Source organism: Oreochromis niloticus, linkage group LG23 (genome assembly GCF_001858045.2).
Source record: "Oreochromis niloticus isolate F11D_XX linkage group LG23, O_niloticus_UMD_NMBU, whole genome shotgun sequence".
Taxonomy (NCBI): domain Eukaryota; kingdom Metazoa; phylum Chordata; class Actinopteri; order Cichliformes; family Cichlidae; genus Oreochromis; species Oreochromis niloticus.
Window position 1 is genome coordinate 4,925,685 of NC_031986.2, and position 13,938 is coordinate 4,939,622.

The 13,938-nt window shown below is 39.5% G+C and overlaps 1 protein-coding gene across 7 annotated transcripts in view; it reads left to right on the forward strand.

The window, feature by feature from the left end:
• scn1lab (sodium channel, voltage-gated, type I like, alpha b) overlaps nt 1-13,938 on the forward strand; it is a 43,177-nt gene that overhangs the window by 24,020 nt on the left and 5,219 nt on the right. For all 7 annotated transcript variants that reach the window (XM_025902964.1, XM_019351961.2, XM_019351960.2 and 4 more), the window contains exons 18-26: nt 3,102-3,237; nt 5,442-5,596; nt 5,860-6,033; nt 6,428-6,550; nt 8,545-8,817; nt 9,965-10,018; nt 10,184-10,321; nt 13,429-13,533; nt 13,626-13,896. In XM_025902964.1, coding sequence (XP_025758749.1) covers nt 3,102-3,237; nt 5,442-5,596; nt 5,860-6,033; nt 6,428-6,550; nt 8,545-8,817; nt 9,965-10,018; nt 10,184-10,321; nt 13,429-13,533; nt 13,626-13,896 — 1,429 coding nt within the window. The remainder of the gene's footprint in view (nt 1-3,101; nt 3,238-5,441; nt 5,597-5,859; nt 6,034-6,427; nt 6,551-8,544; nt 8,818-9,964; nt 10,019-10,183; nt 10,322-13,428; nt 13,534-13,625; nt 13,897-13,938) is intronic.

The following is a 13,938-nucleotide window of genomic DNA, read 5'->3' on the forward strand; positions in this document are numbered from 1 at the left end:
GAAAATTTTCAGACAGTCAAGCAGTTTGAAAATAACCCACCTGCTGACTCATTTGTACATGCATCATGCTGTGTTGCTGAGGGAATCTGCTCGAGTTTTTAGTCAGACCTGCAGCTCTTGGCAGTAGAATAAGATACAGCGTTACAAATAATGACTCAAATTTGCATTTCGACCAATGAAACAGTTTAACTTTGACCATATACATAAGGCTATGTGTCTCTGTAGTATTTCATGTAGACTTGCTTAATTTCTTGTTTTCTTTAGGGGACATATGTGTGCCTGTGTGGAGAAAGACTTAATGAAGCAGCCGTATTATTAGAAACGTAGAGATGTTGCTCTGTGAGCGTGCGTCCGGACGTGAATCAAATGTTTAAACAAAATGAGTTACCTCACCCTTAAGACATGTTTTTTTTCTCTAATTCATTGCCTATTCTAGTAGAGCAGCAGCTACATTTGCTCTTAAGCTTTGCCAGGCTGAGAGAGCACTGAGACTGTGCTCCCTGGTGATGTCAACCTGTTACTGTGGGTGTTTTGCCAATTATCTGTGATTCAAAACAACCCAGAAGACTATTTATGTCTATGTCCACTATATTATGTCCATGGCACCTCATCATCCATATATGAATCAGGCAATGGTGATCTTTAAACCCTGTATCGAGGGGTTGGTGAGCCATTATATTCATGCAGCAAAAGATACTGTGTTGTCATAAACTCAAATTATAGTAAACATCAATTTAAACATTAGGAGCTACACAGGTGAGGAGTTGGTGGATGTTCTTATTGCATATGTGTTGTGTGAAACGTGTCAACCCACTGTTTTTGCATTGCTGTTAGGAAATGTGTATTTGGGACAGCTAAAGTCATATTGTCTGAGGATAAGTGGTCCCCCTGTTGTGTGTTGTGGGCTGACCAGTGAAAACAGATTTGAGGTTGTATGTTAGCTTTTGGTGTGTATGACTTACTTTGTTTAACCCCCCGTTTGTTATTGCAGCGGTGTCACAGGCGCTCTCAAGGTTTTCAGTGAGAGGAGAATTGTAAGACCTCTTTATTGTACCATAGCACTAACCATGAGGACTGCCTATGCCATTTACAGACAAACAACACACTTTTTTGTCATACCTTCAATGGATTGCCCATTTTCGTTCTTTGCCTGGTCTGCCCTCCGTTCCCCTACCCCACCCTACCCCTCCTTCTTTGCTTTATACCCTCCCTTTCCCAAACAGCAGGACACTCACTGCTGTAATCTCTGAGTCCTTCTGTAACCCCCCTTACCCCACCCGCCCCTTTCATAATTTATCTCTGAGCATCAGGCTGTATTGCAGTTCCAAACCATTAAGAATGAGCAACACCACCTCTTTTTCCATTGATAGATAAACTCATCTAACATGACGTTTGCTTTTGATTTCATTGCTTGGTTTTTGACTTGGTTTTGGGACTTGATTGGCATCAAACACTCCGAGCTTGAGAATGAAGGAAGAGAGGAAGAGGAGAATGAAGAGGAGTAAGGGGGAAAAAGATGAAATGGGGGAATGAATTTTGGTTTAGCTGGACAAAATTCATTTGTCTGGTTCATAGCCCATGCATACATACATGAAAAACTTGTTTTTGTGTCTTACTTGAATAATAGTGGAATGATGAAAGATTCTTAACAGAATTCTTTCCGAGAAGAAAATAAAGAAATGCTGATGTGTAAATGATGACTTTTGCAGGGTGGTAAAACAGGTAACACATGGCTGGTTATACTGAATCAGAGTTATGTAAATGAGGACAAATGCTTTATATATGAAATTGGCCCATACATGCTTAAGAAGCCACCTCTGTTGTTGGCGCTTCTGTCCCTGTGTTATCGACTTTTGTTACACTGCAAATATTTCATCACCTGATGATTAAGTCTACCAGTTATTATCCTGATAAAAATATGTTAGGTTAAGACTAAAAGCCTCGTATGTAGTTGACATCCAGAAGAGGTAACATGGGTCTCTTATTAAAGGTGAGAAATAGAGTGGGAGGAAACCACCCTTCCAGAAAACACTTGCAAGCAGCATGCTTCCATCATTCCCATGCCGTATTAGCTGGGTCCCACGGCAATCAGGGCTGCTGCACTGTCAGACCGACATGAGGAAACATAACACCATCTCTGCCCAAAGAAAACAGACAGGAAGCCTTGCGTCACCCAAAAAGTCTCACTATATGCAGATGATTTTGTAATGGACATCACTGCATGTGAGGGTTTCAGAAAAGTGTTAGCAGTGTACATAATTCACGGTAAGGAGGGCAGAGAGAAGGTTGAGGTGGAGGACAAAAATCTTAGTTCTGGATGTTTCTGGGTATGCGTGGATGCTAATTCCGGATGTTTTACAAATGGGAACCCAAAAAATACCTGCCAGACCACATGCTGTCTTATAAACAGTGCACAGTACTGGTTTTTGCTGGTAAGCTAATGTGGTTCTCCGTCTACTTCAACACAAACAGAAGGAGCTTGTACACTGCTTTCAAGGAATGGAAATAAATGGTGTTTTCATGTCACTGAGGAAAATTTTCAACGGCAGTTCTGGGGGTGGATTCTAGGATTGAGGGTGGGAAAAGAATTTCAGATCATAATTTTTAGAAAATAAATGGGATAAATATCTTTAACAAATTCATTTAGAGTCAGTTTCAGTGGACATGAAAACACTGGAGCACACGTTCTGCTTGGTACTATTTCAGGCTTGGATTGATAATGCACTGGAATACTGCATGAACTATTCCTCGAACTGAGGTCACATCAAACGTACCCACAGTGCATTTCCATAACGCCAACTTCCCCATGCCACGTAATCTGATTTGAGGCATCAGATAAATCTAATTCCTAAGCCTGTAGGTACATTTGATCGATGCTGCATGTGATGATGATGATACAATGACTTTAAAGAGCCCAACTCTGTGAGCTATTACAGTGCCTAGTCCTCACACTATGGTATACAATCGTGGCACTGGGGTACATGTGACTGGAGAATCACAATGATAACCAGCTCAGAAGGTTGGCTCCTATAACCAAGGGACCACAGTGTGATGCATTGTAGTGTGACTTTGTCCTCTCGTGTCCTTCCTCGTCCATGCAGAAGCTCGACGCAGAGCCCCAGCCACTGAGCTCATCGGAGGGGAGCACAGTCGATATCCGCCCCCCCGGAGATGGGGTTGATTCAGTGGAGCTGGAACCAGAGGAGTCACTGGACCCAGAAGCCTGCTTTACAGAGGGTAAGTGGGATGCAAGGGTGATAGGCAGGGATGATGATGGAAAGTGGGAACGTGGACCAGAACGAGGAAGATGGGGAGACAAAACACTTCCAGAGCACATTTCAAGACTTGGAGTAAATTGCATTAACTGCTTGTGCTTAGCACAGGTCTGTCTGACTAACAACTGAGTGACAGTGAATTCAAATGCTCAGCGGAACAGATAAAAATGTGGTCTGTGGGGTTCTGTTGTTTTGTAATGTAACCTGACATTTTATCTGACATACCTTTAGTACCATTAAAGCTACTTTCAGCTCCTCTGCTGTTCATAAAGGGGTCACTACAGCAGGTAGCTCCGCATATTTAATTTGGGAGATTTTTATGTCGGATGGCCTTCCTGACGCAACCCCAGGGGATTTGTGTCTCCTCCTGGGATCGAGGCAGAGATATTTTGCTTGTTAGGTGTGTAAACCACTACTGGAGCCACCTCCAGCACAATCATGAATATGCATATAACAGATGTAAGCAATATATTATGAGTTGCATTATATGTGTGCGTAAAACATAGCAGCAGATGAAAGCATAAGACCCCGAATTGAATAACAGCAAAGAAAATGTATAATTTTATTTTAATACTATTCTATGTTACTAATATGTCAAATAGAATATTAACACCCTTTCAGTGAGCAATCATATTTTAACTTTCAGTAGATTTTGTATGCTGCTGGAAAGTTTTGTGGGCTCCTTTGATTTGTTTTTTTAATTTTGTTTTTAAGCTTTTGCATGTTCATTAGATAGCATAGAAGAGAGGCAGGAAAGCTGAGAGTGTGTGGGAGAAGACGTACAGCAAAGGACCTTGGGTCAGAACCAACCCTGGGCCACTGCATTCAGCCTTGTGGCATCTGGTTGCCTACTCAGGTTGTGAGCTAAACAGGCATGCTTAACATTTGACTTTGATTTTAATCACTACACTTTAATAGTTTGCAGTGAAGCATGGCTCACAGATCTAGAGCAGTAAGCTTGGTTGGTTTATCAGTTTTTGCATAAAAAATGATTGAAATCAGTAATTAACGACATTAGGACATTTCTGGATGTTTGGATGTTTATTCCAGTCACTTTAAGGTTATTTACAAAATAAAACCCCTCAAACAAAAAAAGCTGACTGATTTGTTGTGGGTAATTTTGTTAACGCATTCAGTTAGATCAAAAAGTGATTACATCAAAGCTCTTCTTTGGTCCCAACTACTAAATGGCATCTTCTAAGTTCGCTGTTGCCATCTGCATACATAAAAATTCCCATTCACTACTTAGATTCAGAGTCCAGCCAGAACCTCATAGATCTGAAATAGAATTCTCAAAATTCCTTCACAAATAATGATGTAGTTGCTACAGGATAGCGATTGCTGTTAAACTGTGAGGTGACATAAGTGCTCTGCAACCTTGCTTTCGTATAGGTATACAACCCGTTGACAACTATTTGAGTTGGATGGACTACTCCAACGACTTACTGTGCCAATAATATGGACTTATTGGCACAAACTGACTCAGATTGATCTCGGTGTGTTGGCAATCTGTGTTCATAAATTAAACCGCAATCATTTGTAAATGTTTACCAATCTGTGTGAAAGTGAATCCAGACGGTCCGAGTCAGACCTAAATGTTTGGAAATTGGTTGCCTCTCACCAGCTAATCTGAGCAACAGCTTTGCAATCAAAGTAGCACCCAGAAATTCAGAATACAACACCCTCAACCTCTGGGCAACCATTTGGTCACAACAACTTATTATCCTTTGACTACGATGACCTGGATGACTGAGAATCTTCACAGACAACTTATTGCAGTCAATCACAGAATATGAAAATTCTTCAATAAAAACAGTCTGGGTTATATATGACTGTGTGTGGGGGGAGGGTTGACTCTGATCACAATAAAACTTCAAGAAGTCATGAGAGAACAGGACAGAAGCTGTGTTATGTGAAATAACAACAAAAGACTCAATTATTGTAACAGCAGTGAAAATTCTGTTTATTCTGGGATTTTGTTGGCTAAAATGTTAGCAACAACCTTTACCATATTAAGGCATGCAGTTTGTATTCATATAACTTATCTGGATAACAGAAAGCAGTCCCACAATATGTCATCCAGTGGGGCCGTGTTTATGTGTTGATTCACCATGGAGTTTTGATACCTGGGCTTCATTTCTCATTCTGTTTTCTCTGTGCCTGCAGGCTGTGTGCGCAGGTTCCAGTGCTGCCAGATCAGTGAGGAGGGAGACAAGTTTAAGAGCTGGTGGACACTCAGGAAGACCTGCTTTATCATAGTAGAGCACAACTGGTTTGAATCCTTCATCATATTCATGATTCTGCTGAGCAGTGGAGCACTGGTGAGTGGGTGTTAGACGTCTTGATAAACACTGCTTGGGTCTTTCTTATGAGCAGAGTTTGTTCTTCACAGCACTCGTTTGGCTTGTTTTTATATACTTTCTGTTTTTATTTCACAGTCTGAAAGCACCACATTTAGGACAGCTTCAGTTCTCTAAGCAGTTACTGTACCTGTTAACGTTCTGAATAGATCTTTGATGAATCACTTATTTCAAACTTCACTATTTCTATCTAAAGTTTCTATAAAATATTCCATGCTGCACAGGCGTTTGAGGACATTTACATCGAGCAGCGGCGGACCATCAAAACCGTGCTAGAGTACGCAGACAAGGTCTTCACTTACGTCTTCATCCTTGAAATGCTGTTAAAGTGGGTGGCATATGGCTTTGTCAAGTACTTCACCAATGCCTGGTGCTGGCTGGACTTCTTAATTGTAGACGTAAGTATATTCAGTGTTCGCTCTTATTAAAATTAAGCCTCTAATCTGGTGTACAATGAGATGATAGAACCAGAAAGTACCTTAACTTAGCATATGGACTGGTAACTGGAACAGACCGCTACCATGGCCCACACCAAGACTTAAGTTAGCAAAGTCAGCTGAATCTTCTTCCCTCCATTCTTTATGATAACCTAAGCCAGCTCATTAAACATTTGACAAGAAAGAAAATTTACTTTAATAACAGCCATGCTGACATCATTTTAGTTAACTTATTGTTCTGTCATTTCTTTACTTGAAATTGTTTGTTTTTCTAACACTCATTATGGTACAGAGCAAGTGAAATTCTTTCATTTCTCACCCTTCACCCTGCTTATCTGATATTATCTCCTCTCAGGTGTCCTTGGTCAGCCTGGTAGCAAATGCTCTGGGCTACTCTGAGCTTAGCGCCATCAAATCTCTGAGGACACTGCGAGCTCTACGGCCCCTGAGGGCCCTGTCTCGGTTTGAGGGCATGAGGGTAAGAACAGCAGGAATACTGTTTGTGGGCAAGCTGAAAAAAAAAAGAATTGAAATCAGTTCTCTCACCAACCAATTACATCTTCCATATGCTTCAAATGTCTAGGTTTCAGATATTCAGTTAAATTGGAAAATATGATGGAATTCAGTTTTATCTGCTTTTATCTGCTTATGTACCAATAGTTAAGGGAAAAATGACCACTCTCTTGTTAGTTAGTACAGTCGACGGCCATAATTTGGAGGGTTATCCGCCTTGAGCACCCGCAAATTGTTAAAAACACACATTTTTGACATGCATATAAATCCCTATTTTTATAGTTTAAACCCTAAATATGCGCGAAATACGTGAGAGAGCTGCGGGCGGTAAAATGTTATGATTCTGGAATGTTGGACTGCGTCTGCCAGAGATGAATAATGCTCTTGGATTGGCTACTTTCAAACTTTCTACCACTGAGTACAGGGGTATGTCATGACCCCAAGCTGAGCTTTCCTCTATTGTTGCTTCATGTTGTTTCTACTAAGAAGACTAAGAAGTCTCTACTTTTATAAAGAAAATTTAGGCCGTGAATTCTGGCTTGATTTGTCTGAGAACCTAAAAATATATAAATACCTAACTGCAACCTGACTCCTGGCTGTGTCATGCAAAAATGATGACCTGCTCTAAATTTAAAAAAGCAGCCAGAGATCGAACCACCAACTTTCTGATTAGTAGATGACCTGCTCAATTCAATTCAATTTTCAATTCAAATTTATTCATACAACGCCAAATCACAACAACAGTTGCCTCAAGGTGCATTGTATTGTCGGGTAGACCCATAATACATACAGAGAAAAACGCAACAATCATATGACCCCCTATGAGCAAGCACTTTGGCGACAGTGGGAAGGAAAAACTCCCTTTTAACAGGAAGCTCTACCTCCAGGACTACAGCCACCAGGTTCTGAGCATGTGCTCACTGATTAATGACTTGTCAGATCATTAGCCAGTGAGCACGCAGTTTCATTCCACAGATAATCCTCCATTAAGAAAAACAGTATGACTAAGACTTACAAAGACTTTTGGTAGCGATATCATTGCTGTCATCTAACTCTGGGCAATGTAATGTAAATAGTTTTATTTTGCAAACGGTATGTAAAAATGCTCATTTGAACTTTCAGCCTACGTCTTTATTTTCCTTAAAAAGGTGAATTCTTATCACATTCTTTTTGTTCTCTGTATCTCTGAAGCTGTATAGACATTCTCAGTGTGTTTTTAGATATGCTTTTAGATATGCTGATGGGAAAATGCCCCCGTATTTTTTTTACTTTCGCATTTTAATATTTTAATGTTACTTGATACATCTTTTTACAGAGGTATTATAAAAAGGTTTTAGCTTTTTAGGGGGCCTGCCTGTAAGACTGCATGCTTTTACAACTTCTGTAAATGTATCATTTCCTTACAGTTCGACACTGTAATTGTTCTCTCTGCATGACTTTCTTCACATTGTGTTAATGGATTGCTGTATATAGCTGTTCTCAGGCATTGTTTTCTGGCATTGCTTGTGTGGTGCCTTTGACCTGTAATTTTTTTCTTTGTTGTGTGTCTTTTTTTCATTTACAGTCAAACAAAATGTTGTGACTTCATCCCGCCTCTCTAAGGTTTTTTTCTGTTTTGCTTTTTTACCTTTCAAATGGTAGCTTTTTCACCTATCCACCTTCTTCTTTCCAACTGTCATGTTGTTAAGTAGATATGTATGGTGTTAAGAGCTTTATGTGTGCAGATATTATATATTAAATACAGCTCTGAGTAAAACAGCTTCACTGTTAACCTTTGATTCATTCTTGGTATTTATTCTGAGCATAAACTTTTTGGCTCAATCCAGTCAGTTGACCACATGTGCTTATGACAGCTAAGTGATAAGATAATTGTAATGGCCTGTTACAATGCTTTAGCACAGACTTTGATTTGAGAAAACGGAGAGTTCTGAGTCAGACTGTGTGTTTCAACATCCTCAGGTTGTGGTGAATGCATTGCTGGGAGCCATCCCCTCCATCATGAATGTGCTGCTGGTCTGCCTCATATTTTGGCTCATCTTCAGCATCATGGGTGTCAACCTGTTTGCGGGCAAGTACTACCACTGCGTCAATGCCACCACGGATGAGCCCTTCCCTATCGAAGTCGTCAACAACAAGTCTGACTGCCTGAGCTTGAATGACAGTGCCCGCTGGAAGAATGTTAAAATCAACTTTGACAATGTGGGAGCCGGCTATCTGGCTCTGTTGCAAGTGGTGAGTTTAGCTTGCAATTGGCATTAAGAAGAAAAGAGCAGAAATGTCAAAGTATACATATGTATTTGGAATCATTTATGCCGAAACTGTCTGACTTCTACAGTTCTATTTTGTGATTTGGGTCTGTCTTTAGCTTTAATCTTGCAGTTGGCGCCATCCATCTGTAAGCTATATCCGCTTATTCGTATGGATTGGGAGTTTTTACTCTGTTCAAATTGCGGAAAAAAAAACAAGCAGGAAAAGTAAAACATGTAAACTCAAACACGAAGCCACCATCTGACCAGCACGCTCTAACTCAGAACCATTTGGGGTTAGGTGAGAGGTTTGACAGGACCACTTAGTCAAAATAGGATTAGGTCATTTGTATTTGGTGGTATGTCTCAATTTGATGACCTACACGCACGGGTATGTTCAAAATCCTAAAGCAAAGAGAGCACACAGCCTGTCCTTCCATGTATAAAGAGAGAAGGACTGAAGAATCTGTAGACCTATATTCTCATTATGAGAGTATAATGAAAAAATAATTGTGCTAACCTTGTAGTTCCATTCCTTGGACTTATTACTCTGCTTGCCTATCGATTCCACTTATCAGTTCCACTTGCACTACAGTCAGCTGGTTTCAGTTTGTGTGCCAGAAGAGGAAAACAGTGGCGCAGTCTACAGCATGGTTATAAATGTTACTTTTATTTTTTATTACATAAAAGGATAAGAGTGCAAACTTCAACAGGTAACAAATGTACAAGCAGTCAGGCTGCTGAAACTGTTTAGAGGCAGAAGCTGTTTGCTGTCATGCAAACATGTTCATGTTTCTAAAGTAGAATCACTGCGGCATCCCTATAAAATCTCTTTGTGCTGGTTTTTCATCTTTGCCAGTGCACTTAGGTGCCACTTGAGCTCCGGTACCAAACAGAGTGAGCACATGGCCCACTAGAAGATGTCAAACCCTAAAGCCACCCTCATGAAGTCTATTTTTGATTGTTTCTACTGGAGGTCATTTTGTGGTCATTTTGTAAGGTTTTGGCAGTGCTTAAAAGAGCACCTACAAGTCTTGATGATGGGTTAAGGACTTCTACAGTCCTGTCCAAGTCTCATAGAGAAACTGCCCATCTCCTGCTAAAATACCGTTTCTTCTGTTACCTGCTTTTAGGCAACATTTAAGGGTTGGATGGACATCATGTATGCAGCTGTGGACTCTCGTAATGTAAGTAGATGTTTAACAGAGTTGTAGGTTTGCTTCCACACAGTGAAAAGTCCTTGCTTTTATATTTTAATATAATCTATTTTTAATATTTTCATCATATCTTTGTATATTAAATTTTTATGGTAGCTGGTATAACTTTAAATTTGCTCTTTCTTGCTTTTCTAGTTGGAAGAACAGCCTGATTACGAAGTAAACTTGTACATGTACCTCTATTTCGTCATCTTCATCATCTTTGGCTCCTTCTTCACACTCAACCTTTTCATTGGTGTCATCATCGACAACTTCAATCAGCAGAAGAAAAAGATAAGTTACATCTTTATTTAAAAGTTATATTTACTAATAGTTTCTGTCAGCTAATGTAAACAGACTTATTTTCAGTTTGGGCATTTTAAGTTATATTATTTGTAAGGTATTAACTTTATTTATTGTAACTTAGGCTAGGTCTTAACACTGTTCACAAAATAAGGCCATCTCACACATCAAAGGACACTCTATCAACTTAAGAGAGTAACCATTTTTTTCCAATGACTTGTTAGGATTCCTAATTGCAGCTAGCTAGCTAATTTGTCTTGGAAATCTGCAGTGAAATCTTCACACTGTTTAGTCACCAGGGACAATTCCTTCCACTTATTAAGATTTTGGACATGTAGCTCCTCTGTTTTTGCGTAAATGTAAAACTATAGTTTGCTCAAAACACCAAAAATGTGTTCAGTGGAAAATCACTTTTTAAATCACTTTAAGAGGTGGATAACATTTTTTTTAAAGTCAAAAATGGGGATGTTTCTGCAGATTTATCGAATTTGATAGGCGCATACAGCTGTGTTATGTTGTCTAGATATTATACATCTAGACATGTCTGTGCAAAAATAAAATGATGGATTCTTTATTTGGTTTCTGGGTTTATTAAATGTCTCGTGTTACAGCAGCAATGAAAAACAGACTTGTTAAATATGTTGTTGTTGAGTTGAGCAAGCTGCCGCCTTTGTTCTGTGTCTCATTTTTCTTGAGTAAATGTTAAAAATGCTAATGTGGGGTTTATTTGTGGATCAAATTATATGGGCTACATTTTCAATTAAGGCAGATATAGAGATTTCTTAGATAACTCACTTATATATCCCTGCAGTAATATTTCTTAGAAAACACGAAATCATGGATAAAATATAACAGAAGAGCATGTCTCTCTTGAGCCACAATGCCACCTATTTTTATTAATGTTGACACAAATAGCTTTGGTAGTGCATTGCAGTGTTGCTTCTCTTGAAATTGGAACACTAGTAGGAAGCAGTCCTGTGCCAGACTGTGCAGAGAGCACACGCAGCCTGGGTACAAAGTAGAGATGGACCGATCCGATATTACGTATCAGTATCGGTCCGATACTGACCTAAATTACTGGATCGGATATCGGCGAAAAATAAAAAATGTAATCGATCCATTAAATATCAAAAAAGCATCTCACAAAACTTGCAACACGGCGTAACTCATAACCGTAGCACGTTGCAGCAGTATGCCTCATGTGATAGAGCGGCTGTGTGTTTGTAGCCTCGCTACCAAACCAGCATTTCATCTCCGAGGAAGTTATCCCAGAGAGAAGTAAAGCAAGTGTGTAAGTTCATCTCTGAATGTTTGTAAAGCGTTCCCATGTTAAGCTTAACAACCGATATATGGAGCGACTGCCTCTCTCTCTCCCCCACCTTCCTGCCGCTACTTCAATCGTGAAACTGCTTAATGATCAGCTGATCGGCTTTTCTGTTGCGAGTCTGTCTCTCTTCTTTGTTTTTGGCCCACTTCACGCCAGAAAGAGGAAACCAGCGGCTGAACAACAGCAGCACGTTTAAGCTTGATAAGCTGTTGTTAGAATTTATTTAATATTACTTTCTACACCAGGATCCTTTTCTACGTAGCTGACAGCTGGTAACTGTGCAGGGGCGGATCTAGCAAAGTGCAGCCAGGGGGGCCGATAGGGCATGAACAGGGAAAAGGGGGAACAAAGACATACTTTTCTTTCTTATTCTCATTTAAAATATGTAGCTTTTAATAAATAATTATCTGAATCTTACACCCAAAGCTTTAATCTGATGTAAAATGTATAGAAGTCCATTACTATATATAGTAACTCTTAAGTCTATATACCCTAGTAAGCTATAGTACTTTTTCCTTTGGGAAGGTACCGTCTGTGAATTCTGCAATTCTGTTGAAGAAAGATGTTGAATGTATTTAATTATTCTTGAAAAATAATTTGTTTCTGTGCATTTTTTTTCACCCTGCATCAAATTAAAGTTGATTACATCGATTAAGCATCATGAGGTGGAGGGTGGGTGGTTCCCTATTTTTTTTTTTTTTTTTTGCTGGGAGTTTGCAACCCTATTAGTTAGGTTGCTTAATATTTCTGCTAAGTACTCTTTAAAATACCAGAATAGGGAGGATGGAGTAGGTTTAAGTTAGGTTTTAAGTTAGGTAAGGTTTATTAGATTGATCAGTGTTGCTGAACTATGAAATATTTTGGGTGCAGTGTATTTTTTACACACAGGTATAACAGAATAGCTTTAGTGTTGTTGTTTATTTAAACTTGAGTATGAACTTATAGAAAATGCAGCAAGATATTAAAAAAAAAACCAGTTTTATTCATTAAAAAACACAATATCGGATTCATATCGGTATCGGCAGATATCCAAATTTATGATATCGGTATCAGGTATCGGACATAAAAAAGTGGTATCGTGCCATCTCTAGTTCAAAGCAAGGCAAATATAGCTAAGTTAGACCCATAGCTGTGTTAAAGAAAGCAGTGAGCTACAAAATAATGGTCATCTGCTGCTTGTGTATACACGAGCAGTGTCGTAGCACATGCAGTGTGGAAATGTGCCCTCTATTGAGCCACACAGACTAACAAGTAGAACTGACAACACCCGAGAGATTTATGATGGCGAGGACGGGGAGGGGATGGGTCTACATTGACTGTTTCTGCATGATGGCTGGTCTGATTTGACTGACTGAGACATGTTATCGGCTGGTGTGGTACACTGGCCCCAAAGCATCACACAGATGGTTGTTCCATGTTGACACCAGCCACCCCCTGAGATATGTATGCAATCACTGAGCAGCAATGAGAGTGGGATGTGTATAGTGTGTATGATGCCGAGAGTGAAATTTATATCTTTGATTAATGGAGTGTAGTCCTTTTTTGGCTGAAATTTAAAGCCTTTAGGAAAGAGTTAAATGATGTACAAAATGTAACAGCAAATGGAATCGCAACAATAAACAAGGAAATGTATAAATATAATATAATCATTAAACAAAACACAAATTAGCTAAATTTCCAAAATAATAACAACTAGAATGCTGGTTTAAAAAAAAACAAACTGAAAATCAAAGTATGTGGTTATAACCAAGTTTTGTTTTGCTCTCTTTACTTGGGAGGTCAGGACATCTTCATGACTGAAGAACAGAAGAAATACTACAACGCCATGAAGAAGCTGGGGTCCAAGAAGCCGCAGAAACCTATACCTCGACCAACAGTGAGACTCGGACTCCTAGGTCTTTCTAATCAACTGCAAGCAGAGTGAAATGACTCATTTGTTTTCATTCCTTGTCTCTCTTCTTCTTTCAGAATGCATTTCAAGGCTGCGTCTTCGACTTCATCACAAAGCAGGCCTTTGACATCGTGATCATGATCCTCATCTGCCTTAACATGGTGACCATGATGGTAGAGACGGATGACCAGACGAAAGAGATGGACCGAATCCTGTACTGGATTAATCTGGTCTTCATTGTGCTCTTCACTGGGGAGTGTGTGCTCAAGATGATTTCACTGCGTCACTATTACTTCACCATTGGCTGGAATATTTTTGACTTTGTGGTGGTGATCCTTTCGATTGTAGGTAAGGAGATGTCTTAAAGTTCTTTTCATTTGATGGTATTTA